We start from the raw sequence: 26449 nt of genomic DNA, 5'->3' as shown, positions 1-26449 counted from the left end.
TCGCCGCCGTCATGTCGGCGTGACGCGGCTTCGGGGACTACAGAGCCCAACAATAGCATTTTGAGCTTCATAATTTTGCTAAATCTTGACTTATAAGGCTTAGAAAATCTGTAAAAAAGTGTGTTCAATTTGAAAGACAGCTTTTAATGCAGCTTAAAATCTTACTCAAATCTTTTGAATTCATCTTTGAACCTTAAGAGTCAAAGAAAAATATATTAAAAAAGAATCTCTGATTTTTCCCCTAGGTATAAGGCATGATAAGATGTTTTTGGCCTCATACACCCACAGCTTTTTTACCTGTAATCTTTTCAATGTTCTATTAAAATGATTCTTACCTTAACAAAACTCAGATTTGGCTTAGAATTCATTTGAAATCATGGTAACCACCATGCCAGGACTTAAATTGGAAGAGAAGCAGACTCAAGGTTTAATTTGAAGTTCCTTTAATCACATTATCAAAGCCATAGTACTTTTAGTTTTGCTAGATAATGGCAAGAAATTCCATGTTTTTTTGTTTTTTTTTTGCCTTACGAATCTTATTGCCACACCTTGGGAATTGGGATTACTGATCCTGGAATCTGAGTACTGAATGTCAATCTGCAGAATTAAGATATGTGCACCTGTAGTCTCAGTGCTAGAAACCCCTCATCAACATTTATACAGAATTAAAAGGTCAAAAGTTAGGCTTACACCAATCTTCAAGTAATTCCAGAATATTTGCATTGGACTTGCAAAGCTATTCAAGGTAACTAAATATGTTTTAGTGCTCAGGAAGTTAGCTTCCAGACTCGGAAATTGGAACATCTGGTCATAAATCCTGAAAGTCAGCCAACAGACTCATGACAATACACACCTGGATTCCTAAAACTTTCATGGAATTTTGGGTATATTTGCTTATGACCCAGTACTTTAACCTTCAGAACTTGGACATTTGGACCTCTGGCCCTGAACGTCAGCCAGAAGGCTAATGAGGATATGCACCTGGAGTCCTAAAACTTTTAGAAAATTTCTGGTATATATGCTTAGAACCCAGGAAGTTAACCTTCAGAACTTCGAAATTAAAATTCTTGGTCCTAGAGTCTGAGTCCTGAATGCCTGGAACCCCAAAACTAGAAATGCTTCATCAGTATTTACAGAAAATCAATGGACAAAAGGGACAGATGTTTTTTCATGGCTTGAAGTGTTATATAACATGATACAAGGGGAAAAATAGGCCTTTGGACCTGTATTTAAAGCTATCTAAAACTTACAGAAGTCTACAGCATACAATTATTTGTGCTTATTTCCAGATAAATTATGTCTTTCTATTCAGAAATCAACTATTTTTAAAATGAAATGAAGCTTGTCTTGAAACACTTCAGTTATAGATTCATTTTAACGTTTTGCAAAAAATTGCTTTTGAAAAATATCAGAAGTTGAAGTAAAAAAAAATCAGAAACATAAAAGTAGATGCTTTCCTGTTCAAAAAAACAAACTTGTCCATGAAATTATTTGCCTACTCTTGCCTTCTGGGGAACTGCATTCAGTATAATAGCTTTGGTTTTGATCCAGATATTATTAACTTCAACTTAAATTCCATTATGCAGGCATAGAAAAATGGCTCCTTTTGGAAAGCCTGACTGTATTGACTTCAAAGTTGAGAACCCTGGGGCATTCCAGTGTAGACACCACTGTTTCTACTCCCAGTCCGTGTCCACTCCTTGCTTGAATGACTCCAGGGTTTGAGAGTGGATGTTTTGATTTCTCTGGGAGGTCCAGAGCAGAGAAACACAGTTGAGATAGAAGTGGCAGCAATCCTCTTCAGTTAGTGGTTTGTTCAAAAATTGAATAAATAATTTTTGTTGTTGTTGTGGGACTATCGAAAATGCCCAATATTGTTATTGAGTAGCACAAGTTAGTAGCACAACTTGTAGCACTTAGTAGAGTAGCACAAGTTAGAGAAGGTTTCAGATTCATATAGATACCCTTAGCCTTTTTGTTGCCTCTTTGGTGGCATCTTGGCCTAATTAGTAGCACAAGTTGAGAAGGTTTCAGATGCATGTAGATACCCTTGGCCTTTTTGTTATTGAGGCACTCAAAGAATGGTCTGGATTCTCAATTTTAAGATGCATTTTACTTTTAAAACTATGCTATATATGTTGTAAGGTAAGATAGGTGCTGGGAATCACAGGATGAGACATACTTAGTTGATTCAAGTGTTGATTGCTGTTTTCTTTTTCAGAAACTTATGCTTGAGAAACTTGTTAAAAGCTGAAGAAATGAAAACTTTAGAATATAGTTTCCACAATTGGACTATTACAACAACCAAGAGTCATATTCTTCCTTCGAAATGCTCATGCCGCGAGGATATCCAATGTACTGTGTGTAGGTATGTCAAATTTGGTTGTGGGTCTTTTATTTTTACTGATATGTTCTTATTAATAGAAAAATGGCTGGGGAACAAAACACAAAATGAAGTTCATAGAAGAAAAATGTCTTGTGAAAGTTTTGTGTGTAAAAGTAATAAGGTATATAAAAAACGCCTCAAATTAGTGGGGAAATTCGGAATAAAGGAAAGCAAAGATAAAATCCAAATATACTATATGATTGAGTTGCGCTCTTGATAGAAGTAAAGGGCTTGTGAAGTTGGATTTTTATACCTTTGCTTTGCTTTTAGTTTGAAATTTCTTTTGACAGTTTACTGTTTTCTGATACTTCAATATTTTTGGTTTCTACTTTATAATTTTTTTTTCATTTTAAGTACCCTTTTTTTTATTTTTACTGTTTTTTTTACATTATTCTTTTTTTTGTTATACTCAGAACTCCTTGTTGCTTATACAGACAAAATATATGCAACACATTTTTCTTGGCTTCTTTGGTATAAAATTCTGTGTTTTATATTTTTCTTAGCGTTGTCATAAAATCTTTTCTAATGACCAACCTGATTCTTGGAATTTGCTTTTAGGTTATAAATGAAATTAGTTTCACAAACCAGTTTATAACGCTGGGCTGTTGAATTGTGGAAAATAAAAATATATAAACTTTTAATTTTCTAAAACCTACAGTCCAAAACCACAATTTTTTTTTTCCACCAATAATGTCTAATTCACAATTTAAATTCTGAATTCAATCCCAATTGTCAGTGGAATAGTATATTTCGGAATCCAGATTATGAATTTAAAATCTGGTTTGTCAGTGGAAAAAAACCTGGTTGGTCAGTGCTGCTTTAAATTTTTAATTTAAGTTTGTAGAATTTATGCCAATCCACATAGTTTTTGCTGAAGAATGTTTCACCGTGCTTTTAGTTGAAAATTTTACATTGAATTCAGTAATGCAATCATATTTTTTCCATTATAGTCCAGGAAGTGTGTGAAAAAAGGGCCTAACCCGGAGCACATTGCAATAGAAATGATTCTTTGACTACCCGACTCAGAAAATTGTGCTGATTCCGAATATGCAAAGTTTGCCCATCTAGCTGTTTCAAAAATACGTTTTTTTGGGGTTGAGGTAAATAACGAGGAGGAGAAATATGTCTTTTGCCGAAATGCGTAGAATCACGAAAAACAATATGCATTTAGGGGTAATAAAGTACGCTGAATCTGAAAATGATCACTAACTGCAAGGATAAACAACGGTTATCAATATTTAAAGGGGAAGTATGCGGGAAGAGGGTGAATTTTCTCATCTAGTGTTAAACCACGCTGAATCCGAAAGAAGCCGGTCTTAAAATGTAGAATGACAACTATCACCCATTTCGATGGTTTAATTAACGATTAAAGCATTCTCAACTTTTTCAGTTATATAATATACAAATGTGATAAAAAAAAACGAAATATCAATATTCATAGATCTTCGTTATCTTCGAGATCATCTCTTCAGCAGCATAACTTGTGTTTTGACAGCTTGTCTTAGAGCTAAAAGTATTTTATGTGTATAAATGGTATTTTCACACAAAACCTGCCAAGAAATTTGAAAACTGCCAAGTAGCATGCTACTTTGCTTCTGCACTTTTTACACGTCTGCCTATGAATGGCTGAATACTGTTGTTTTATTTGGGATTGTAGTACTGATAAATCAGGTTCGACTGTCTTTAAGCAATTCTGCCTCTTTCTGTTCCTGATTGTAAGTCTCAAGTGGTGTCTATAAGAGGCATATTTTTGAATGTCTGATTGAAAGTGGGTGGGATCACAAATATTCCTAGCTCCCCCTTTCTTGTCCCATATGGATGTTTATATGTTTCATTATTAGAATAAAACCATCACCACTCCCAAAACCAAATGACCCATCTTACATTTCCGTAGTTTTACGGGAGTTACTCCAAGTATAATAATCACAACCATCTTAATTTTCTTTTAGAACTTTCCCTTCATAATGACACATAAACCTTTACACTTTAGAAAGTTCGAGGAAATCAGAATTTGAGGGGTCGAAGGCAGATAAAGTGTCGAACAGAGGCATATTTTGCTTGAAACGTTGGTCCATCTCACTCGTGAAACGGTCTCTTACCTCAAAGTACAAAAGTTTAGCGGAGTCTGATTGAGCTGGCTGACTGGTATTGCCTTTACCTGTTGTTTAGTTTGAAAGCAAGTCTTTGAGACGAATGGAAATGGCTTGACTTCTCTTGCTTCAAGCACTGGCTTTAGATTGTAGAAATTCCGATTCCTGGATATCGTTTAAAGCCAAGAATTCAGATATGTTTTTGCTTAAGTTGTTCCGTTCGTTATCATTCCTTAGCTTTTGGAGTGTCTCATATGTCCCAGAAATCAGTGCAAGTGCCTTATAAATCAACAGACTTTCGGTTTGAAGTTGCTCTGATAAGCAATTTTCAATGACTAATACTTCTTCCATTATATGCAAAGTTGAGACAAAAGAGGTAGAGCTGATTTTGTCTAGTAGTCCTTTTGCCTCACACGGTGCCTCGCCATTGGAACTATCAGAGACCGTGGCAAGCATAGCAACTTGTCTTCACCTTCGAAATAGAGCAGACTACGTAAAATAAGCGTGTCTAGATGTTCCTCTCAAGCTCCAAGACTTTTTGCCCGCTAATACGCTGGGATTCCACAAATAGCTCGTGTCGAGTATTGCTGCATGATATAAATGCGTTAAGTCTTTGCACCACAGAGAAAAATTCTGAAAGTTCGCTTATATTTTTTAGGTAGTCTGTCAAAACCAAGTTTACACAGTGGACATAAACTGCATGAGGTACCTTCTCCCTAAACTTTGCTTGTATTCCGTTATATTCCCCACTCATAACGGATGCGCCGTCATAACATTGGACAATACACCGCATCAAATCTACACCATACTTTTCTATAGTTTCACAAATCGAGGTGGATAAGCTCTCGGCGTCTAATTTGTACATGTGATAGCAGCTGATTGGTCGCTCCACTACTTTTCCATTTGATATGTACCTGAGTAGGATCGTCAATTGTTCTTTTCTAGAAACATCTTTTGTCTCGTTGGGAAGAATAGCAAAGTAATTAGCTGATTTTACTTCTGAAATAATGTCTTGGCGCAAAGCATTTCCTATCACTGTAACTGCGCCATTTTGGTACTGATGGCTGCAATAGTGACCATATCGGCGCTGTAACTGGGCGTTCATCTTTTCGTTGCCTTTAGACATTCCATCAATTCAAGCAAATTACCCCGGTTTGCAGATGTTTCTGATTCGTCATGACCCGTCAAAGCAAGACCCTGGCGGCCAAGAAAGCAAATAGCGCGAAAAATGGACTTTACATGATCTCTATTTTCCTGAACCTCTTGAGATCTGGATTGAATTAAGGCATTCTCAGTAGATTTCGAGGTATCACTACTTTTTGTCTTAAATTCCGTCCATGCTGACATACAATGCCTGTGTATTTCAGAACCATCATGTTGCTTTGATAGAGCAGAACTGTCTTTCCATTTGCAAAATCCTGACTCAATGAAAGCCCCTTTTCCAGTAGTTTCTCCAACCCTTAGAGTCCCCATAGAAAAATGGCGACAAGCAAAACAAAACACGGAATTCAAGTTTTTTGAATATTCAATCCATTCATAAGTCTTATAGTAATTTGCGCTGAATTTCCTACCGTTAGAAGCGGAAGCCGGATATCTCTCAAGAAAAGGTTGAGCTGGTCTGTTGTGACACGTCATAGAGATATCTGAGAGAGTTTCTTGACTGCTGCTGCTACTGGAACCCGCAAGGGGTTCAGGTATGCAGACCAAACTTTCATGTTGACCTGAGCCAGTTATTATTCCGCTTGTTATCCGAAGGACTGTCACAGATGGGGGAATTTATCTCCACTGAACCGACACTTTGAACGCTGTCACTATTGCCAGTTTCTTCATTTTTCTTCCGTATTTCAGCGTAAACAAAATCCAAAGTTTGTTGTCGCTTTTTACTCATAGTTTGATTACGAATTCTTCAGAAGAAACAATAAAGAAATGCTGACCAACCGACATTTAGTTTTGAATAAACGCTACTCAGAAATAACATTTCACGTCGAAGATTGGGAATAAAATAGCATAGACGCGCTCTTAGACATTTCAAAACAAGATTTTTTCTTAATGGTAAAATTAGGGTAGTACAAGAGTGGGAAAGATAGAACACTTCAAAGCAAGGTCATCAAAAAGTAACAATGCTGTTAAATAGGTCTACAAAACGATGCACAGGGGCGACAAATAAAATGACCAGTTAGCCAGTCTTGCTGGTGCTATATTAAAAGCACATAACTAAGATAGAAAATGGCTGTGATATATAAATGAAAGTTAATTTTCAAAGTCTAGTGGGCCCCTAATTGGAGCCTCTGAATAAAAGATGGCATAGTTATAACAAAATTGCAATGACCAACTATTGGGGTCAAAACTTGTTATCCCACCGTCGTATACACGCCCTATCAGAGGTATAGGCCCTAGCTCCCATTTAAATTCTATGATTATTGTGTTTCTTTTTAATTAGTTCTCTGTTATTTTGCTGTTTTGGCCAATCAAAAATAACAGTGTTTAAAACAGCGGAGGTCTGAATAAACTTTCACTATTTTTTCAAACTTATCCTTTTTATGGCGCAAAGCAACTTCCATTTGTAATTTGGCTAGCTGCACTCTGAAAGCGAGTATTTTTACTTGTCTTTTTGGTTTTACTAGCTAATGGTACTTGATTCTGTTTTTTGAATGTTTTTTGGTCTGTTTTTGAATGTTGATAAATGCGAATATTTAGTTTTCAATCCCAAATCATCAGCTCATAATCTGTCCTGTGGATCCTCAGTAATTCGCAATGTTACGAATTTACGGTGGTTAGGAATTAGTATCTGTTCTACACTCACTTGTTTGCGACTTCAAGATCTGAGAGATGTTAAAGAAAAGTGAAGATCGGGTATGCGAAAATTGTACCTAACCGTGCAAGATATTCGTGCTTGATTATAGCTGAAAAGTAGTCTACTTATTCCAACCACTTTCTCTTGTTTTTAAATCGAATATGTTTCTCATCTAATACGAATCATGTGCGTCAGCTGTCTTTTAGTTATTATAGATATAGTAATTTTTCATTGCAACTCCCCGCATCATTTCGTAATACCCGCGTTGTTGATAACTCTCGTGAAACCGACATTATCCTATCATTTGAATTACTTAGTAATAGTTTAAAAAGACATGCCTTTGAGTCCCTAGGCCCAAACCATAATATTATCCCTGTGTTTTTGTCAGTGATTAAGGTTTAAGTTATCTTTGTTTCTGTGTATTTTATTTTTTTTTTTCCTTTTTAGTGTACTTTACTCCGCTTGTTTTGTATAGAAGTGGGTTATTATAAATTTCTATTCCCTGTTTTGAGGCTCTAGGTATGTGCACTCTGGACTCAGGAAGATGACCTATAGAACTTCGAAAATCTGGAATGCCCCTAGTAGATCTGCCCCCCCCCCCTTAAGCACCCCATTAATTTGACGCCAGTTGTGCTCTTTGCTGGTTTTCAGCTAATATACCCAACACTTTTTTAGGTATTCCAGCGAGTTGACACTGCCATCTTTGCCAGATATGATATTCAGCGATAACATTCTAAAAATTGAGCATAAGGACTTAAAATCGGGCATATTTTTCAATACACTGGATGCCTTGAAGAAAGTTAATGATAAAGAAGATGACATAAAAGTGGCCATCTCTAAGGCTTGGTCAAGAGCAAAGTAGGTGACATTTATGTTGTATTTTTTTTCAAAATGTGAGTTCTTTGAACTTCTAAAAAATAATATAATTTGATTATCCAGGAAGGTTTCCTAATACAACCTACTTTGATAAAATCAAAAATACAATATTCTTGTTCGTGCTAGCCACATTTTTCGCATCATAGTTTTCTTTCGCTAAAATAGCAGAAAGTCATGGAGCGATTCTGAAAATATCATAACATTAAGCTCAAGAAATTTGATACGAAACGTCTGCTAATTATTATTCAACACGAGAAGGTTGAATTTTGTTTATCAATAGATTTATAGTTTTTTTTTAACTGTTGAAACGCTTTGCATGAGACAAATTTATGTGATAAAAGATTACCTTTAACAAAGAAAGCTTTTTCCGAAAAAGAAGTTTTTCAAAGATAAGTAAAGACCCTAAACCCTATGAGAAGCAGAAATAAAGTCGTTTAATAATTCAAAATTAAAACGACCAGAAATTACTACCAATTAATAAATGAAACCCAAAACGAACAGAATCACATCAAACATAAACGTAACAAGTACGGATATAGACGAACAAATAAATCCTAAAACGAGTTGACGCTAAAATGTAACTCAAATCAAACTTAAAAGGAACATAAATTACTGCAAACAGGACAGCACACTATTATAAACTGCTTAAGATTAAGTTGGTGCCTACACGGATGAAACCGATACCCGTCCAGCCTGTACAATTAAACCACGCAATTCAACCTAGTACAATCAAATTCTCTTCTTCACTAAATGTTTATACTTAAGTTCTCCTGTTTAGTCCTAGACCAAAGCATCAAAATTTAAATACCCGAAATACCTAATAAGGCTGTTGGGTGATTTAAAAGAGAGCTACGTGTGGTGTCTTAATGATGCATTGCAAGAGATAACCGTAAGAATGAAGCTCTAAGTTGAAAATATATCATAAGATTGGGACACTGCACCGTCATTTACCACCGTGAAATATCAGGTGTCTGAAATCAAACGTGGCCGTACAAGTTTGGGCCAAAACTACTAGATCGCTAAAGTTCACCATATGATGCAAAACGACCATTGAATCGAAGTGGTAGTGATAACACCTCCATCTAAATGTATTTAAGGCCTCCATATTTGCACCCTCCTACATTTAAAACCTAGACTGCATCCAATTCTATACTAAAAATACTACCTAGGTAAATGAAACAGTCCCATTGATGGACCTACTCATTATCCAACATCACCACTTCTTCTTCACTTATTCCTAGTCTTAGCGACAAATGGTCGCTATGAAGTGATGGCTGAAGCTACAAATATGTACACATAATGTGCTTATTGCATCGAAAATTGAATCCAAATATATTGTTAAAGAACGATATACTGTATCTTGCTGTATCTTTAACTTGAAACCTCTGCTCTAGGGTTCCTGAAGTCCCTAATATTTAGACCTTAAAAGTATATTTTTTATCTGCATCATACACTTTTAGAATAAGGAATAGAAAAATGTGTGCTAGATTCATAAAACGTAGTCTCCCTGCGTTGCGTATCGTCTTTAATCAATTCAGACCAAAAATCTGTCAGAATAAATATTTTCAGCGCTTTGCTTGTGCAGTTTAAGCTTAATAGGTCTGAGTTTGAGTGCCTATTTGCTACTTAATTATTTTTTTAGACAACGCTGCCTTTTCATTTAAAGAAAAATACAAACGATATATCCTAGACAAAAAGGCTTTTTTGTTTTTCTTTTTGTTTGTTGTATAGCGCTTGTTGTGTTTTTCTTTACATACTTTGTTTAGGCTAGTTTTTTTCTGTTGACAAAGGCATCCGGTTGTGAAGCCGAAATATTTGGACTTTCATATTTATTTTCTCTTGTCTTTTTAATAAATAGAATATAAGAATCGGTGAGTTTAGGGTTATTTTGGGAACCTGATTTCCCCCACACTATTAGACTCCAAATTTTATGGAGAATCCAAACGTTTATTTGAAGGCAATCCCTTATCTTATCTTTTTTTTGTATTGTTTTTTATTTTTTTTTTTTTTTTTTTAGCGTCAGTGCATCATTGGAGGTGGCCCATGAAGTATCTAATCCATTCGACTGGACCTTTACAACAGATTACCAAGGAACACTATTTGGCGATAACTTACAAATTGCACCAACAGACAAATCTATTGACTTGAATAAGTTGAAAGAAAAAGAGACTATTTTGTTTTTTGATGAGATTCATCTCTATGAAGACGAATTGGCTGACCACGGGTGTTCCTCATGTACTGTCAAAATTGTAAGTTAGTCACAGTATGTTTCTTTCATACTTTAGTGGTTTTTACATCCGTCACAAAGTAGATGCCTTGGTAGCCTAAAATTTAGTATTTCGGTGTTTTGACTGGTCCCCGAAGAACCATCCTATAGTTCGTTTCAGGATTGTGTCCTATTATCGGGGATTATAATCCCCCATGATAGAACCTGTTTACACATATGTTTTGTGAAAAAATAGAGCTTATAAGAGATTAAAAAAAAAACGGACAAGTTTTTCAACTGAAAGTGTGGAGCAACATTAAAACTTAAAACGGACAGAAATTACTCTGTATATGAGGGGGGCTGTCCCTTTTTAACCCTCACTCTTTACGCTAAAGTTTTAAAGCTCTTTAAAAAATACTTGTCATTCAAAGTCAAGGGCCCTTGTGTTTGAGTAGTCTTTCCTAAAGATTCAAGACGAAAAGTCAAACTTTAGCTTAAAGAGCAATGGTTGAGGAAGGGGTAGCCTCCCTTATATACAGAATAATTTCTCTATATTTTAAGTTTTAATGTTCTTCCTTACTTTCAGTTGAAAAAAACTTGTTTAAAAAAAATGTAATTTCTGATTGTTTTTCGAATCATGCCTGGAAATCACCCCTCCCTCTTGAGTAATATTTCTCATGGAAAATTCCCCGGAGACTTTCCTTTCCACAAAAATTTTCCCCTTGGAAAATTCCCCCCCTCTCCGCAGAAAATTACCCGAATAATTTTCGTATTTTCCCAATAACAAATACAATATGGGAGTAATATGGGGAAATTGCGTAACTTACAACCCTTTCCCCAGAAACTATGGAGGGTCATGTCGTCAACAAAAGCATAGTTACTAGACCTTTTGACTGTGCTGAATGAAATGGCTATCTTAAACTTTGATCGTATGTCTTTGATAAAAATGGGCGTGGAAGGGGGGCTGAGTGTCCCCCAATATTTTTGGTCACTTGAAAAAGGCTCTAGAACCTGTGATTTCCTTTCAGATTAGCTATCTCCTGATTTCCTAGGACCATGGGTTCGAGATCACCCCTTAAAAAATAAAAAAAAATACAAACAATCAAAAACGCATCCGTCTTCTGCAAAAAAAAAAAAAATTACACATTTTTGTAGATAGGAGCTTGAAACCTCTACAGTAGGGTTCTCTGATATGCTGGATCTGATGACATGATTTTCGTTAATATTGCTTCACTTTTTGGGGTCATTTCCCCCCTTTTTTGAAAATGTGGCAAATTTTCTCAGGCTCTTAGCTTTTGATGGGTAACATTAAACTTAATGAACTTTATATATTTTGAATCAGCATATAAAGTAAATTCTTTTGATGAATCTATGTTACAAAATTCCGTCTTTTTAGAGTTTGGATTACTGTGAGGCCGAGTCGCTCCTTACTTAAAGTACATTACCACGTACACAGTACAGCATATAGCACGAACTGTTTGATCAAAATGAACTTATATGTCTTTTATGTTATAAAGCAATCTAGGTTGTTTTTCGTGATCAGGGATTTATAGCTTGTATACCTTAATAGGTAAAAAGTTTGAATTTTTTTTTTCCAATATGGAGACTTAAAACGGAGAAGAATCCGAAGACTCGGAATGGGATAAATTAACTGAGCCTCGTAAATTTTTCAATAGTTCCTTTTTTTTTTTTTAAGAAAAATAAGATGGTTTTTACCCCAAAGAAACAAAACCAAACTGTGCTTGTTTCGGGGACTATAGAAAATTCTAAGGAATCTTCTCATTCTGGACTTGTTCAGAATATAGATTTATCTTTCCGAATACCCCGGATTGGATTTTTTGATGATCTAGATGTCTAGGGAATAGCACTGGAAATGTTCGGAATCCCAAATTCTGACTTTTATTTTTTGAATCTTTTGATTTTGCGAAATTTCTATGCGTATAATACGTGAGCTCAAAACTGGACTGAGCTAAGGAGGGGGGGATTTCAGATTGTTATAATCTCAACATATACCAGAAGAGGGTGTCAGATGTTTGTAAGACTTGATGGACAAGTAATAGTAAGTGTCCTAGTTGTACCTTCTTGTTCCCTAGTTGTTCCCTAGTTGTACCTTCTTGTTCCCTAGATACAATTCAACCTTAATGGGAGAGAAAGATCTGATCCAGTTTCAGGGTCTGAACTACTTCAATATCTGCAGAGTACCTACATTTGGTCTGAACATCTGATCGGCTTCCAGCCTAATCCGACCTCTGAAAAGTATGTTTGTCATCTGTTTCATAAATAACTATCAGAAGAAGTAGATAAACCCTAATGTTTGCCAGTAGAGTAATAGCTAATGTTTTAGTCGTGCCTCACGGGTCTGGGGCCAATCCTCCCCCTGCGAGGTAGAAAAGTCCCTAAAATATAAAATTTGTGCCATCAAAATATCCACTAAAAAGTTCTCAGAGCTTTACAAAACCTAGACAAGAGTTATAAGTGATGTGCTGTCTCAGCCACTTCGAGTTCAGGGGATGATTCGCCCTCTGTAGGGAGGAGAAAGGGCTACTCTAAATTCTGTTAAACGTGACATTTTCCAGAAGGGGTTGTAAGATTTCGACTAAACTCAATGGGTAGTAAAATCTAGTGTTTGAGTTGTGCCTAGGGGTTTTGGAATCAGTCTAACCTATCTGAGTTCAAAGGGGTTCAACAAGTCATCAGAATATCTTCCAAAAGTGGTTCTCATAAATCCAAAGGTAGTATGAAGTACCATTTTGCATATGGCAAAAATGGCCAAAAAAGGCCATTCTATATGGCTCTTTTTAGGCAGGGACGTGTCTCTTTTCATTCTCCGTGAAAAGGGGCCCTAAATTCTTGTCCTCGTAAGATCTTCCAGAAGGGTGGTGGAGATGAGGACTTGTGTCTTATTTGTGCCTATTGGGAGTCCTGGACCAGGTCTGACCTCTCTGAGAGGGCGATCCGTGTGCTTCTATAATTGTATTTTTGGTTTATGTTGATCTTTTTAAAGAAATAACAAGCATCATTTCATCTTTACGGTGCATACATTTTTTGCCCGAAGTTAAAAATGCCTGATGGGTTCTTGCAGTTATAAACAAAAATAAGGGGAAAAGCTCATTTTAAGGTGGGGTCTACCCTGAAGGGGCCCTTTGGACATGCAATAAGGACATAATTCCTCCCATCGACCTTACCCTGTGAGTAGGCATAACGGTATAGAGATAGAGAGTAGGAGCAATCCCCATGGCACCTCTCTTAGGCACCTCATAAAAAATAGTAAAGCAAAAAGACTTCTCTTTTTCGTCAGACCCCTAAAAGGCTGATTTCTGCATGAAGTTAATACTGTTCATGTTAATTGCCGTTAATTGGTTTATCATAGTTAAATTCCTTGTACTAAATTGATTTTTTTTAGAGAGTTATGCCGAGTGGATTTTTTGTATTGCATAGGCTATATTTAAGAGTGGATGAAGTTCTTATAAGAATCAACGATACAAGACTCTACTATGAAAGGGGAAACAATTACATGATCAGAGAGTATACATCTAGAGAAAGCAAGACAGAAGATCTAACGGTAAGTCTCCACTTTCCCTTTCTAGTCATACATTTTCTACATTCTCAAGTAGAAAGTTTCATTTCCATAATAAAAAATTGTCGGAGATGCGGGAAATTTGCTAGAAAATTTGACAAATTTATTATTTTTGCTGTATAAAAGTTGTTGTTTTAATGCACACAATTTTATGTTAATTTTAATGTAATAGATCTTTATTTCTTAAATAACAATGCAATCAAAAACAACCTCAAACTGGATTTAAAACTGATCTGAATTTTTGTACAATTCACCACTATCATGAGTTTAAAGTTTTTAAATATCTGTTACAAGAGACATCTATTTTAGTTCGATTTGGGACAGCTCAAAAATTATTAAGAAAAGGTGAATGTTTTAACTTTTTCTTCTTAGACTTTTCTTCCTTTTTCTTTTGTTTGTACCAGTACAAGATAGTTGAAAAGTGGGAAGCTTACATAGAGGTAGAATCCTGACATGGCAGATTCAGCTAATTTATTTCAGTAATGTTTCCTTCCATTCCTTTACTTATCTATTTATATTTCTATATTATTAAAGTTTCTTGTATACTGGTAATTCTGGTATTCTGGTAATTCCGTTTACTTTTGTAATGCTGAAATTCAAGGGGAATTCGATTTAGTGGTCCAATCTAGAGTATTATTGTGTCTGCTTGATTTTGGCGTTATTTTGTTGAAATTTGCTGGGCCTATTGTTTGGATTGTTGTATTATACTGCATATAATTGTAACCAATAGTTGGGTCAAACTTGAAAAGGATCTTTACAGTAGAATAACCCCTCTCATCAGAGGGCTAGACATAGTGTAAGTCCTATTATGCCAACATTCTTACAGCTACTGTGACAAGGACGATTAACGGAAAGAATAGTTTTATTGGATGCATTTGGGAAAATAGGGTTTAGGAGGGGGGAGCTGGTTACCCTCCAATATCTTTTGACGCTTAAAAAGTTAACTAGAACTTTCAATTTCCAATCAAATGAGCCCTTTCTGAAGTTTATACGAGCATTCCTTCCAAAAGGACCATATATGACCCCAGAGCATAACTTATAACCCTTGTCCCTGAATACTGTGGGGGTATTATCCTGCTCAAACATATAATTTCCAGAACTTTCAACTACGTTGAACAAAATGGCTATACCAAAATTTTGATTGGATGTGTCTGGGGAAATGGTGGGCGTGGACGGGGTGTCAGTTGCCTTAGAATCACTTTCGACTATTGACAAGTGCACTAGACCTTTAATTTCCAATTAACTGAGCCATTTCTGAAGTTTATACAACAACGCTGTCGATACAAAACCTCATATCCCCGATGGCATAACTTACAACCCTTTCCCTGAGGGCTACGGGGGAGATGTCATCCTCAAAGACGTAATTTACTCATTTTAAAACTAAGTTGAATAAAATGGCTATCTGAAAATCGTGATTGGATGTGTGTGAGGAACAGGTGGCCGTGAGAGGGGGGGGTTAGTTGTCCTCAAATCACTGTCGAATATTAAAAAGGGCCCTAGCTCTTTGAATTGCCAATCGAATGAGCCTTTTTTAAAGTTTCTACGACTCCGCCTTCTATAAAAAACCTTATATGCCCCCAGGTTATAACTTAAAACCCTTGCCTTGAGGGTTATGAGGGAGTGTCCTCCTCAAAAACATATTTTCTAACTGAAAATCAACTCGGCTTAACAAACGGGCTTTCTCAAAAATTTGTTTGGAGGTGTGTGGGGGCCGGCGGGGAGTGGGGGGGGGCTTGTTGCCCTCCAATCACTTTCGACTATTCAAAAGTGCACTATCCCTTTGAATTTCCAATCGAATGAACCTTTTTTGAAGTTTCTACGACAACACATTCTATAAAAACCTTATATGCCCCCAGGACATAACTTAAAACCCTTGCCCTTAAAGTTGGAGGGGGAGTTTCCTCCTCTAAAATATATTTTCTATATGGAAATCAACTAAGCTGAACAAAATGGCTATCTCAAAATTTTGATTGGATGTGTTTGGGGGAATGATGGTGGGTCTGGGGGGGGGCTAGTTGCCCTCCAATCATTTTCGACTATCAAAAAGGGCACTAGAACTCTCGATTTCCAATCAATTTAGCCCCTTTTGAAGTTTATACGACCACCCCTTTCATATGAAGTGCCTCTGGAAAAAATAACTAACTAATAAAGCCATGAAACCGTATGGCCTTTGCTATAGGCAACGCTATAGCGTTGTCTCTGATCGGGGTGCTAAATCTCGGGCCATTTGCATGCAAACATCTTTCTTCATTTTACTTTGATCAGGTATAAGAACTTCGATGAGACTGTCATCAAAGATTTCTCTTCAGTATTGTATTTGACAGTGAGATGCAAGATCCTAGCACTTGGATGAAGCAAAAAACGATAGTCTATGACATTTAAGATTTTAGTATTTTGATGAAAAAAAAATTGATAATATGAGCAAAAAAAAGTGTAAAATCTTACCACTTTCAAAAGTCAAAAACCAGACTTAAAATGCCAGCTGAACAATCTAGCTTTATTGTCTCTCTGTCTACCCATTATAAATTCTACGGATTGTGTAATTGTTAGTTTCGTAAGCACTTTCGACCTGTTGTTGACAAAATCCCAAGGAGAAATATTGTGGCGACAGGAAGGAACTTTAGAATGCAAGGAATGGATAAAATTTCCCCTCCCCCAATTCTTTTTTCAAAATTTTAATTCGTCTTATTTTTTCTATTATTTATTATTATTTTTTTTTTGTTTTCCTTGTTTAGTAGCACATCCTTGAAAGATTTTTTTTTTCACAAACCCATAACATTATATTGTGGTAATTACATGAAAGAGCGTTGATTTTTTTTTTTTTCACCCTCCTTGCGATATTTTTTGGGGGGAGGGGGGGGGGCTTTCGAACCGTCAGAATCCTCTTGTTTATTAGCACTCCCTTGCAAGCATAATTTTTTGTATATCCACCCCCATTGCGACCCTCATGTTTAGTAGCACATCATTGCTAGATTGATTTTTCGTGTTTGATTTGTAATAAATATTATATTGGTATTATCGTTTCATAGTATCTTCATTCTTATTGTTATTATTATTTTATTTACAACACATAATAACAACAATGTAAATAGCGGAGTAAAACAAAAAAAAATTACAATTTTATAACCATAAAAAAAAACTATAACTTAAATGATTATGATTTCGTTATTGTCTTTTAAATCACAATACTCAATTCCAGGTAGGAAGCTTTCATGGAGAATCAAGAATTTTATTTATTACCCAGTGATAACAACGATGTAAATAGCGGAATAAAGCATATAAAAAGACATTGTGATTTAAATGATCATGTTTTAGTTTTTTAATCACATTAGTCAATTTCAGGAAGCTTTCACGGAGAATGGAGAATTTATAATTATTATTATTATTATTGTCTTATTTATTTACCACTAATAACAGCAATGTAATTAGCGGAGTAAAACATACAAGAAAAACATTATAACTTTATAACCATAAAAAATATTATAACTTAAATGATTATGTTTTCGGTTTTGTTTAACATTTCTCAATTCCAGACAGGAAGCTTTCATGGAGAATTACTTTGCCAGTCAACGTGATAACATTTTTAAGAATGTAGAAGTATTGATTTATGTGTTTGATGTCGAATCTCGGGAGTTGGATCGTGATATGCACTACTATCAATCTTGCTTAGAGCCAATAATTCAAAATTCTTCTAACGCAAAAATATTTTGTTTAATACACAAGATGGACTTGGTATCAGAGGATCAAAGGGAATCGGTACAAATTGTCTGTTTCGTCTATTTTATCTTTTTTATTGTTGTTTCTTATTTGGTCCTCTTACTATTTATTCTTTCCTATCTCTATTTTTTCATGCTAGTTTTAGACTTGATTAGGCTTACCTATATAAATGTGCTTTATTAACCAAAATAGCAAATGTTAAGCGCAGGTACGATATGTATACAAAATCAAATACCTTCCAAAGCTTTATGATTAAATTGCCCTGTAGAACACGGGACAAATGATTTATTGATATATTTTGGTACTAGAAACTGGGCAAATCATTAATTGAGGACGATTCTTTTTGATTTGTCGGAGTCTTGTGTTCGTTCCATCAATAGGATGGTTTTCAAGGTCAGTTTGTAAACCAGGATGAGTTGGAGAGCTCTAACAATTTAATCCAAATCGATATGTCAACTCATATCTACGTTATCAAGAGAATTCAAGTTGAGTTGTTTCATTGCATTGTCGTGTCTTGATAAGTTGTGTTAGAGTATAATTTTTACAGCTTTTTCGTACCACCTCGAGTCCGTCTGATCGGTCCTTCGTCAGCCTCTTATATGCAGTTGAGACTTGACCACTGTAGGCACTTCATCTCCATGGTATGGAAGTCTTTGACCACTGCTGTTTACGAAAAATCCTGAGGATTTGATACTCCGACAGAATCTCAAATGCTGCTCTGCGTCACCGCTGCTGTAACGTCGAGCCCACGGCCACGATTGTCAAACAAAGAAGACTGCGCTGGCTTGGCCATGTCCTAAGGATACCCAGTGACCGCATCATCAAGCAATTGCTTCTAGCCGCTCCTTTGCCAGTTTGGCGCAGGCGTCCTGGCGAGCAATTGAAGCATGGGTGAACAACTGTCAAAAACGACCTCAATACCATTGGTCGATTTCGAAAATTTGGCAAAAAGTGGGAGTGCTGCTGGTTCTGGTTTTCTGATAAGCTGGCACAAGACTGTGACAATTAGAGTCAACCAGACGGAGTCTTCTGGATGCCGGGTGAGGCGTCCACGCCTGGTCCCGCAATAAATACAAGTAAGCCTCAGATGCCAAGGTGGGCATACATAGGCTATTCAAAAAAAGGTCTAATATAACTGCAGTATATAGAATTAAACCTCATTTGGCGTAAGAAATATCTTTAGGTTTGAAAAACAACGTAAAATGAGCACCTTCTTTAGTCAGATAGTCAACATGCGAATACTATCTTAAATCTTCGTCCAAAAGCACACCAAGTGTTTTAACTGTTTTTTTTTTGTTTCGTCGGTAGTAGGGAATTCTAGGAAGTATAGGAATTATAGGAACCAAATTCAGTTACTAATCACTTCTAGAAAAAACACGCATGCGTGATCATCCTCGAAAAAAAATCCGCTTTTCTTAGATATGGATGGATGAGGCTTAGATATGGATGTTAGGAATGGACGGGGCTGGCAATCATTAGAAAGGAAAAAGTTATAGAATAGCTCTTAGACTCACTGACCGTCAGTTTTACTGTCCTAATTCAGCTTTTAATTCACTAATAATTCTCCTCAAGTCAGTCTATTCTGTATTCGCAGGGTTAATCTCGGTAGTAAGGCAGTTAAGTCATCAGCAAATTTAAAACGTTCACTGATCCTTAATAAAATACGGCTAAAACCAATAGAAAATGAAAGTGGGCCTAATTTAGTTCCTTGTGCCAAGCCGTAAAAATATATAAAAAAAAAATCAGATCGCTCCTGATCAGCGAATTGGACCCACTGAGATCTATAAATAAGGAAACTAGCAAATATAAACCAGGAATGGACGGGGCCTATAGCCTTAGCTTCTTCTGCTACTACATGATGGTCAAGACTTTCGAAAGTCTTGACTATTTCTCTGAATTATATCTATATTTAGTGTAATTATCCAGAAAAAAACGCGTTTTTTCGCGTTTATTCTGTACCCTATCTTAAAAGAGAAGGATTCGTTCTTTGTATTTTTTCTATATGTCCTTAATTTTTTTTTCTGCTGATTTTGTATTTTTGCTATGTTTACTCAGTGCAGTATTCTAGGGAAAAATGGTTTCGTCGATTCTTTCCTGTTTCATATTTTTATTTTTTCTCATACTATTTTTTGTTAGCTCTCGTTATTTATATTCAGTGCAGTTTTCAAGAAAACACAAAAACTAGTATGTTCATTTCTATTCAGAACGACTGTTGGGAAAGGATAAGGCACTAGACCCTTAAGGTTCAAACAAGCGGTGCTAATCTCCATTTCAAGGCCCTTCAGACAGGAAGTGCAAGGAGGGTTGGGGGCCAGCCATCCTGTGCTTTCGCATACCCTTTCTGCTTACCTTCCCCAGATGTCGCCAGGTACCCATTTACAGCTGAGTCGACTCTGGCTGAGCTTACAGAGTCACGCCACTGACCACCGTGACAAATCGATTGTAGGAAACGATTGTAGCATAAAACTATATAAAATGTCTCCTTTAAAGAAAAAAATAAACAGGTTCTAAGTTAAAATTTTATATATTAGCCTACTATGAAAACCTGAATTGTCCCTGATTTTAAATAACATAACAAATATTGTAACTTAATACGATACGTTGTAATGGATTATAGAATTGATATAATTGTATAATAGATAATAGTATAAAATTGGCCTGAAGCTTCGACACATATTTCAAGCTTGCAAATATGATATTTCTTATTAGACAATAGGATTTATCGTGGGAAAATGTTGTAAATTATACAGTTAATGAAATGTTTTTTCATAGCCCATATTTTTACAACATCTAAGAAATTTAACAACGAAAAAAACAATTAAAAATATGAGTTTTGTACAGACGACTTACTTTACTTTACGTGTAGCTGTTTTGGCGTCAGGCGGCTTGGGGCTGCTGTGAGTTGCTAGTAGTAACACTATTAGTAGTATTAAGACTGCTTCTCCATCTTGAATTAAAGGTAGCTAAAAAAAAAAGATTTTCAATCCTTGCTGGGATGATGATAATGGTGTCGAAAATTGACACATTGCCACATAGCATCTCTCATAAAATTATAAAAATTTTAAGGATAAAGATCTTCCAGAGACATTGCTGGCGTATAGGGCGTCTAATCAACGTTTTAGTTCCCGGGTCTTTTTACAGGGACAAAAAGCAAGCTTATTGTCCAACCTTGATGCAGCAGGGATCGATCCCTGGGCCCCCTATTGCCAAGCAGAGCGTCAATCCACTGTGCTACAACAGAGTAGTCCTATTCAAAGGGATATCGAATTTTTATGTTGGTTTATGTTGTATTATTGAAAACACGCCCCTTGGAAAATTTACAGTGGTCCCTGTATCTGGCACCTGTTAGGGATTTTTTGCTTTTTGTTTCTTTTCTACTTGAATTGCTGCAAGAAATGTTTTTTTTCCAAAATTTTCTTTCTCGATTTAGTGATAATATATAGCGTCGATAAATAAAATTTATCTTTCTTTTACAACTATTCAGGTTTTTTTAAGAGGCTACTAAACATAGGCACCAGGTAGTAGGCCTATATGACCTTTTTTTTTTTTTTTTTTTTTTTTTTTTTTTTTTTTTTTTGAATAAAACTCCAAATCTAACCTATAGATGATAATTTATTACTTGGTATTATTACATGGTTAAAGCAACTTTGCGGTGTCCAGCAAGATATGAGTTCTTACATGCCGGCGTGCAAAAAGTGGGGTAGCATGGTAGCCACGCTACTTGGCGTAGTGAAATTTGTCGCTTTCATGGCGTAGTGAAATTCGTCGGCGGATTTCGTCTGAAATTGCCAGTGCTTTCACTATCCCAATTTTCGTTGGCAACTTTTGGTATTTTTTTGGAGTTCTGCTACTGGCTGCTTTGGAACTTTTTGGAACATATTTAAAGTGATGCCCTTCCTGGCTCTTAAAAATTCTTATTTCTTGAGTGGTTTGACGCTGTTTTACATAAATTGATTTAAATTATAATCTCTGATAGCCTAATAATCCGAATTTTAAAACTTTTCTTATATTTGGCGTCTCTACGTCTTTAATATCAAATTAAGGGCAATACTAAATATAATAATGGGTGCTGCTTTCCTTTACTCTCTGCTCTTAACACTAAATTTTAACTTCTGTTTATTGATGCTTCGTGAATAGGGGCTTGTTTAGGTGCAGTCTCTTACTCAATAATGCAGATTTATCCTAGATATAAGGATGCCCCCTCTCATCGATCACCCTTTTATTTACGGCTTCAGTTTGGCTTTTTATCATAATGCTTTGGTATTTAAAAACTAATCTTTCTCAGTAAAAACTACCACTCTCAGTAAAATGTCTGAGGGTGAGAAGAGGGGGAAATTTTTCGGATATAAATTTCTGAAGCTCCTCTGATTTGTTTTAGTTTATCCATACTTGACTCAGATGACACATGACTCAGATGAGAAAAAGTCAAAGAAGAGTAAACTCTTAAGTCATAAGGAAGAAACAAAGGTGACTGAATCGAAAGAGAAAAAGACTTGATTTTCCCCCGAAATTCAGAGTTATTTCGAAGCTAAACCTGAATCGGATATCAAAAAGCATAGTATATATTAAATACATAACCTAACCTAGGTACCTTTTTTTTTACCCACAACCCCAAAAAACTAAAGTTTAAAGCCCCCTGAATACGGCCTAGGCAAGTACTCCAAACTGTAATCCAAACTGGTTGCGGATTTTTTCCTGAAGAGAAAATTAATGAAGGAAAGAAGTTTATTTGGTCCGAGGGACAGATGTCTACCCGCCAAACGGATAGGCAGAAGAAAGCGGATACGTTTGCGGACATTCTGAAAGTGTTGGATTACTGTGATAAGAATAATGTCCAGCTACCGAAGTTCGTCATATATGAGCCGGATGAAGTACCCTCTTTTCCTGGCGAAGTTACAGCGACTCTTTCGCGCAAAGTAAATGACTTGTGCCTAGAGTTCCGGAACTTCGTCTCGGCCCAAAGCTACGCTGTTCCGAGTATGTCTGCAACTACTGAAGTTTCTATCAACAGTGTCTCTATCAATAATGGTCATGCTCATGTCAGTACTAAGCCATCCTATGCCGTTGTACTGAAAGACCTACCAGAGACTCTAGACAACCCAATTGCTCGTAAGGGTTTCGTGGATAGTTTATGTCCAAATTCTGACGACATTAGCGAACTTCGCAAGACTAAACAGGACTGGAAGCTCTACGTCAAGTCGAAGGCGACTGCAGAGAAGATTATGGAAAATATGAGGTCTAGGACACCCACGGTTACAGCGTCACTGAAGGAGCGCTTGTTCATCGGAGTTCTAAAACGAGTCCCAAATAGTATGTCCCACACGGATGTCGAAACTATTGTCCCAAATGCCGTAAAAGCAGTGGAAATAGGAAAATACGAACATTCGAAAGTATTCAAGGTGTACTTTGAATCCAGAAAGAATCTAGACCGTTTTCTCGCGGACTCCGTCCGCGTTGGCTACGAGAAGCTGCCTGCCGAGGAATTTAATTTCCTACCGAAACGTTGCTACTCCTGTCATGGACTCGGTCATGTGGCGGCAGATTGCGCCGCATCTCCCATCTGTGGCCGCTGTGGTGGCACTGACCACGTATCTAGTAAGGACAATAAGTGCAACAACGATATGTTCTGTATCACATGCAAAAAAAGAGGTCATACATGTTACAGTGTTCGGTGCCCTTCAAATAGACCTACCCCAGCGAAGAAATGAATCGAGGACCCTTAGCCTCTTATGCGATTGCCTCGTGGAATATAAATGGAAATTTGTTAAGTCGGTCTGTGTTTTTGAAGGACTTTTTATCGAAGTGTGACATAGTGTGTATTCAAGAACATTTTGCAAACACTTTGAGCCTGAGCCTTTTGGAACTATCAACTAATCACAAAGTGTTCTCGGTTGCTGCGCGCCGCTCTCAGTCTCATGGCCGGCCTTGTGGTGGTCTAGCGACTTACGTGAAGTCATGTTTTACTTCTTCTGTCTTTGATTCAGCAAGTGACTTTTTAGCGGTTAGAATCCAGAATGTGGTTGTGCTGAATGTATACTTACCCACGAAATATCGCGATGACCGTTCTGAGAGACTTTTTGCCATTAGTGTCGCTCGTTTATCTAAGTGCTTGGGAAAAATAAAAGAGCAGGGCTTATGCTGCATCGTGACTGGTGACTTCAATTGTGACCTAACTGACTCACTTAATTCTTCTGGTGATTCTGTTCGTCCAAGTATTATCTTCGGTCTGTTTGATGATGATTACTTGGTTGCGCCGAAGAATAAGAGTTTTACTTACGTCCATAATTCGGGTAGCACATCTAATTTAGACCATGTTTGTCACACGCGATCTGTAACTATTGTGGAAGTTGGTGTTAGTGATTCTAGTTTTACGTCAGATCATTTTCCTCTGTTTTTTAGTGCTCGGTTTGATGATGTCGGTCCTTCTTTTATCCCGTTTGCTAAAAAGCGATCTGTGTTTTATATTAGTGATTGGGATAGGGCGTCATCTGATCTCTTCCAGAATGCGTGTAATGATATTCTGGCGAAAATTCGCGTACCGTTTGATTTATTAATGCGGAGTTCAAAACAGAATATGCGGGATTCTCGAATTCGGCTGAATCTATATTGTAGTGAACTTACTCATGCCCTATCCCTTGCAGAAAAATTGGTGGTACCCATTAGGCGAGTAAAATCTGGAACCGAAGAGCCCGGTTGGTCAACTAATAGTAACTTGCGCAATGCTTGCTTTTCTGCTAAATTTTGGCTCTCGGTCTGGATTGAAGCAGATAAGCCGCGGGATGGGTGGCTGAGAAAACTGTACATCTATACGAAACGTCAGTTTGCAAAGCAGCTCTCTTTGCATCGGAATTCGATTATTTCGTCTTGTTCGGAAGAAGTTCGGTCGCGGCCTAATAAGCTGTGGTCTAGTCTTGTGAAAGAGGCGCCAAGTCAAACCCCGTCTCTTATACCACTTTCTTCATGGATTGAGCATTATAAAAAAGAATTTTCTGCTCCGGATCCCCATCTTCAAAATAGTTATAAAGCGAGACTCCAAGATTTTTTTGAGCATGCATCTAGTCCGGGACCGATTATTACAAAGAGTCTGATTATTTCTGCAATTGGGAAACTGAAGAAAAAAAAGTCTAGAGGATATGACGGGATTTCTGCACAACATTTGTCGTTGTGTGGGGGTATGTTTATTGAGCATTTGGTCCTCCTTTACCAAATGGTATTTAATTTGGGAATTGTGCCCGATTCTTTTTCAATTGGATGTCTGACTCCTATCCCAAAGAAAAATAAACCTCCTTCCGATTGTTCGTCTTTTCGCCCAATAACGGTTTCAACTGTTTTTTGTAAAATATTTGAAAATCTGATTATTGAGGAGCTTCGTACTAAATGTACAGTTCAGGCCCATCAGTTCGGTTTTCAGTCTCGCCTCGGATGCGGCCATGCTCTTTCTGCTTTAGTATCCGCTTTAGTTGACGCAGAAGACCGCGGTGAAAGCATCGCTTTAGCCACTCATGATGTAAGGCGCGCGTTTGATTCGCTTCTCCACGAGGAGATTATACTGGATATGGGTTTGGCCGGTGTTGATCCCTGCTCTCTAACCCCACTGGCTGACATGTATGAAAATCTAAAAGCGGAACTTAAACTTCCTTTACCAGCGAGTGAGTGCACTAGCCTGTTGAATGATGTTGCTGTTTCTCCGCGTGGTAATCCCCTTCTTCCGGTAAAGAAGGGGGTAAGACAAGGTGCCATTTCGTCACCGACAGCATTTAATAACAGTATCGTAAAGCCGCAATCGAAGTCACTTATAACTTACATTCTGCGCGGTGTTGATTTATCTTTGATTGGTTATGCGGACGATGTACTGAACCTGAGCCGCTTTCTGCAAGGACTAGAAGATAATTTTACTCGACTACAACAAGAGTATGCTCAGATTGGACTTCGGTTTAATGCCGACAAGTCTGAAGTACTGCTGTTTAATTCGAAATCTGATGCTGGTCGAAGCATCACACTTGGTGTTTCTACTGTTGGGCTCGCCGGTGGCATTGTATATCTGGGCCTTCCTATTGGACGGTCAATACTAGAGACGCGGCGGTTACTGCTTTCTCATTTTCAGAAGCGGGTTTCATTTACGTATAGCCGTATTGTGGCAAATAAGCGGAAGTTTGACCGTCGTCTGCTGGCCCGGGTGTACAATGCTATGGTTTTGCCTCATTATTTGTACCTCAGCCCATTCTGGCGTATATTTACGGCTACAGATAGACTGAAATTGCGTTCAGTGTACTACAAGTATGCAAAGTTTTTGTTGCGTTTACCACCATGGACAAGCAATCGATATGTTTCGCATCGGTACGGCATCATGAATCCCGAAGAAGCTATCCTAGCGCAGATTACTCGATATAATTTGACACTTAAGTCCCATCCCTGGGCTATGATTCTCCAGCAGTAGTTGGCATAAGCTGGTGGTTGTTGTGTTTGGTTTTTTTTGTGTTTGTTTCAGAAGAATTAGTGTTTTTGCGTTTTTTCTTGTCTTTTGTTGTGCTCCATCTGTTTTTAATTGATGGGTAATAAATGCATTTATTTATTTATTTATTTATATAGCCCAAATAATAAGTTTTCAATGCATTTTGCCATAGGTAACTCTTATACACTATACACTATAGTAGTGTATAAATATTAGCAGACTTAATTTGCATTAATTTGCAATTAATTAAGAATTTGCATTCTTAGTCCAAACATTCCTTCAGATGAAGGGCCGTCAGAGGCTAGATCCTCCTCTACATTTATATCAAGGATCTCTCATGGATATTTATGC

The 26449-nt window shown here is 36.9% G+C and overlaps 2 protein-coding genes across 2 annotated transcripts; both read left to right on the top strand.

Moving 5' to 3' along the window:
• The first annotated feature begins 2247 nt into the window (after positions 1 to 2247).
• On the top strand, positions 2248 to 17634 carry LOC148939028 (TIP41-like protein). The gene is made up of 5 exons (XM_089107331.1): positions 2248 to 2368; positions 7946 to 8128; positions 10164 to 10395; positions 13756 to 13914; positions 17463 to 17634. Exons 1-5 carry the CDS (start codon positions 2259 to 2261, stop codon positions 17502 to 17504), a joined length of 726 nt encoding a protein of 241 aa, XP_088963457.1. The 5' UTR covers positions 2248 to 2258; the 3' UTR covers positions 17505 to 17634.
• Positions 17635 to 23350: 5716 nt separating this feature from the next.
• LOC148939027 (uncharacterized) lies at positions 23351 to 26083 on the top strand. The gene is made up of 2 exons (XM_089107344.1): positions 23351 to 24856; positions 25013 to 26083. Exons 1-2 carry the CDS (start codon positions 23351 to 23353, stop codon positions 26081 to 26083), a joined length of 2577 nt encoding a protein of 858 aa, XP_088963470.1.
• The last annotated feature ends 366 nt before the right edge of the window (positions 26084 to 26449 follow it).

The sequence above is a fragment of the Artemia sp. Qi Xiang Cuo genome, unplaced genomic scaffold (assembly GCF_049724085.1).
Source record: "Artemia sp. Qi Xiang Cuo unplaced genomic scaffold, ASM4972408v1 HiC_scaffold_22, whole genome shotgun sequence".
Taxonomy (NCBI): domain Eukaryota; kingdom Metazoa; phylum Arthropoda; class Branchiopoda; order Anostraca; family Artemiidae; genus Artemia; species Artemia sp. Qi Xiang Cuo.
The sequence above is the reverse complement of the archived record's forward strand: the minus strand, read 5'-3'. Positions and strand labels throughout refer to the sequence as shown.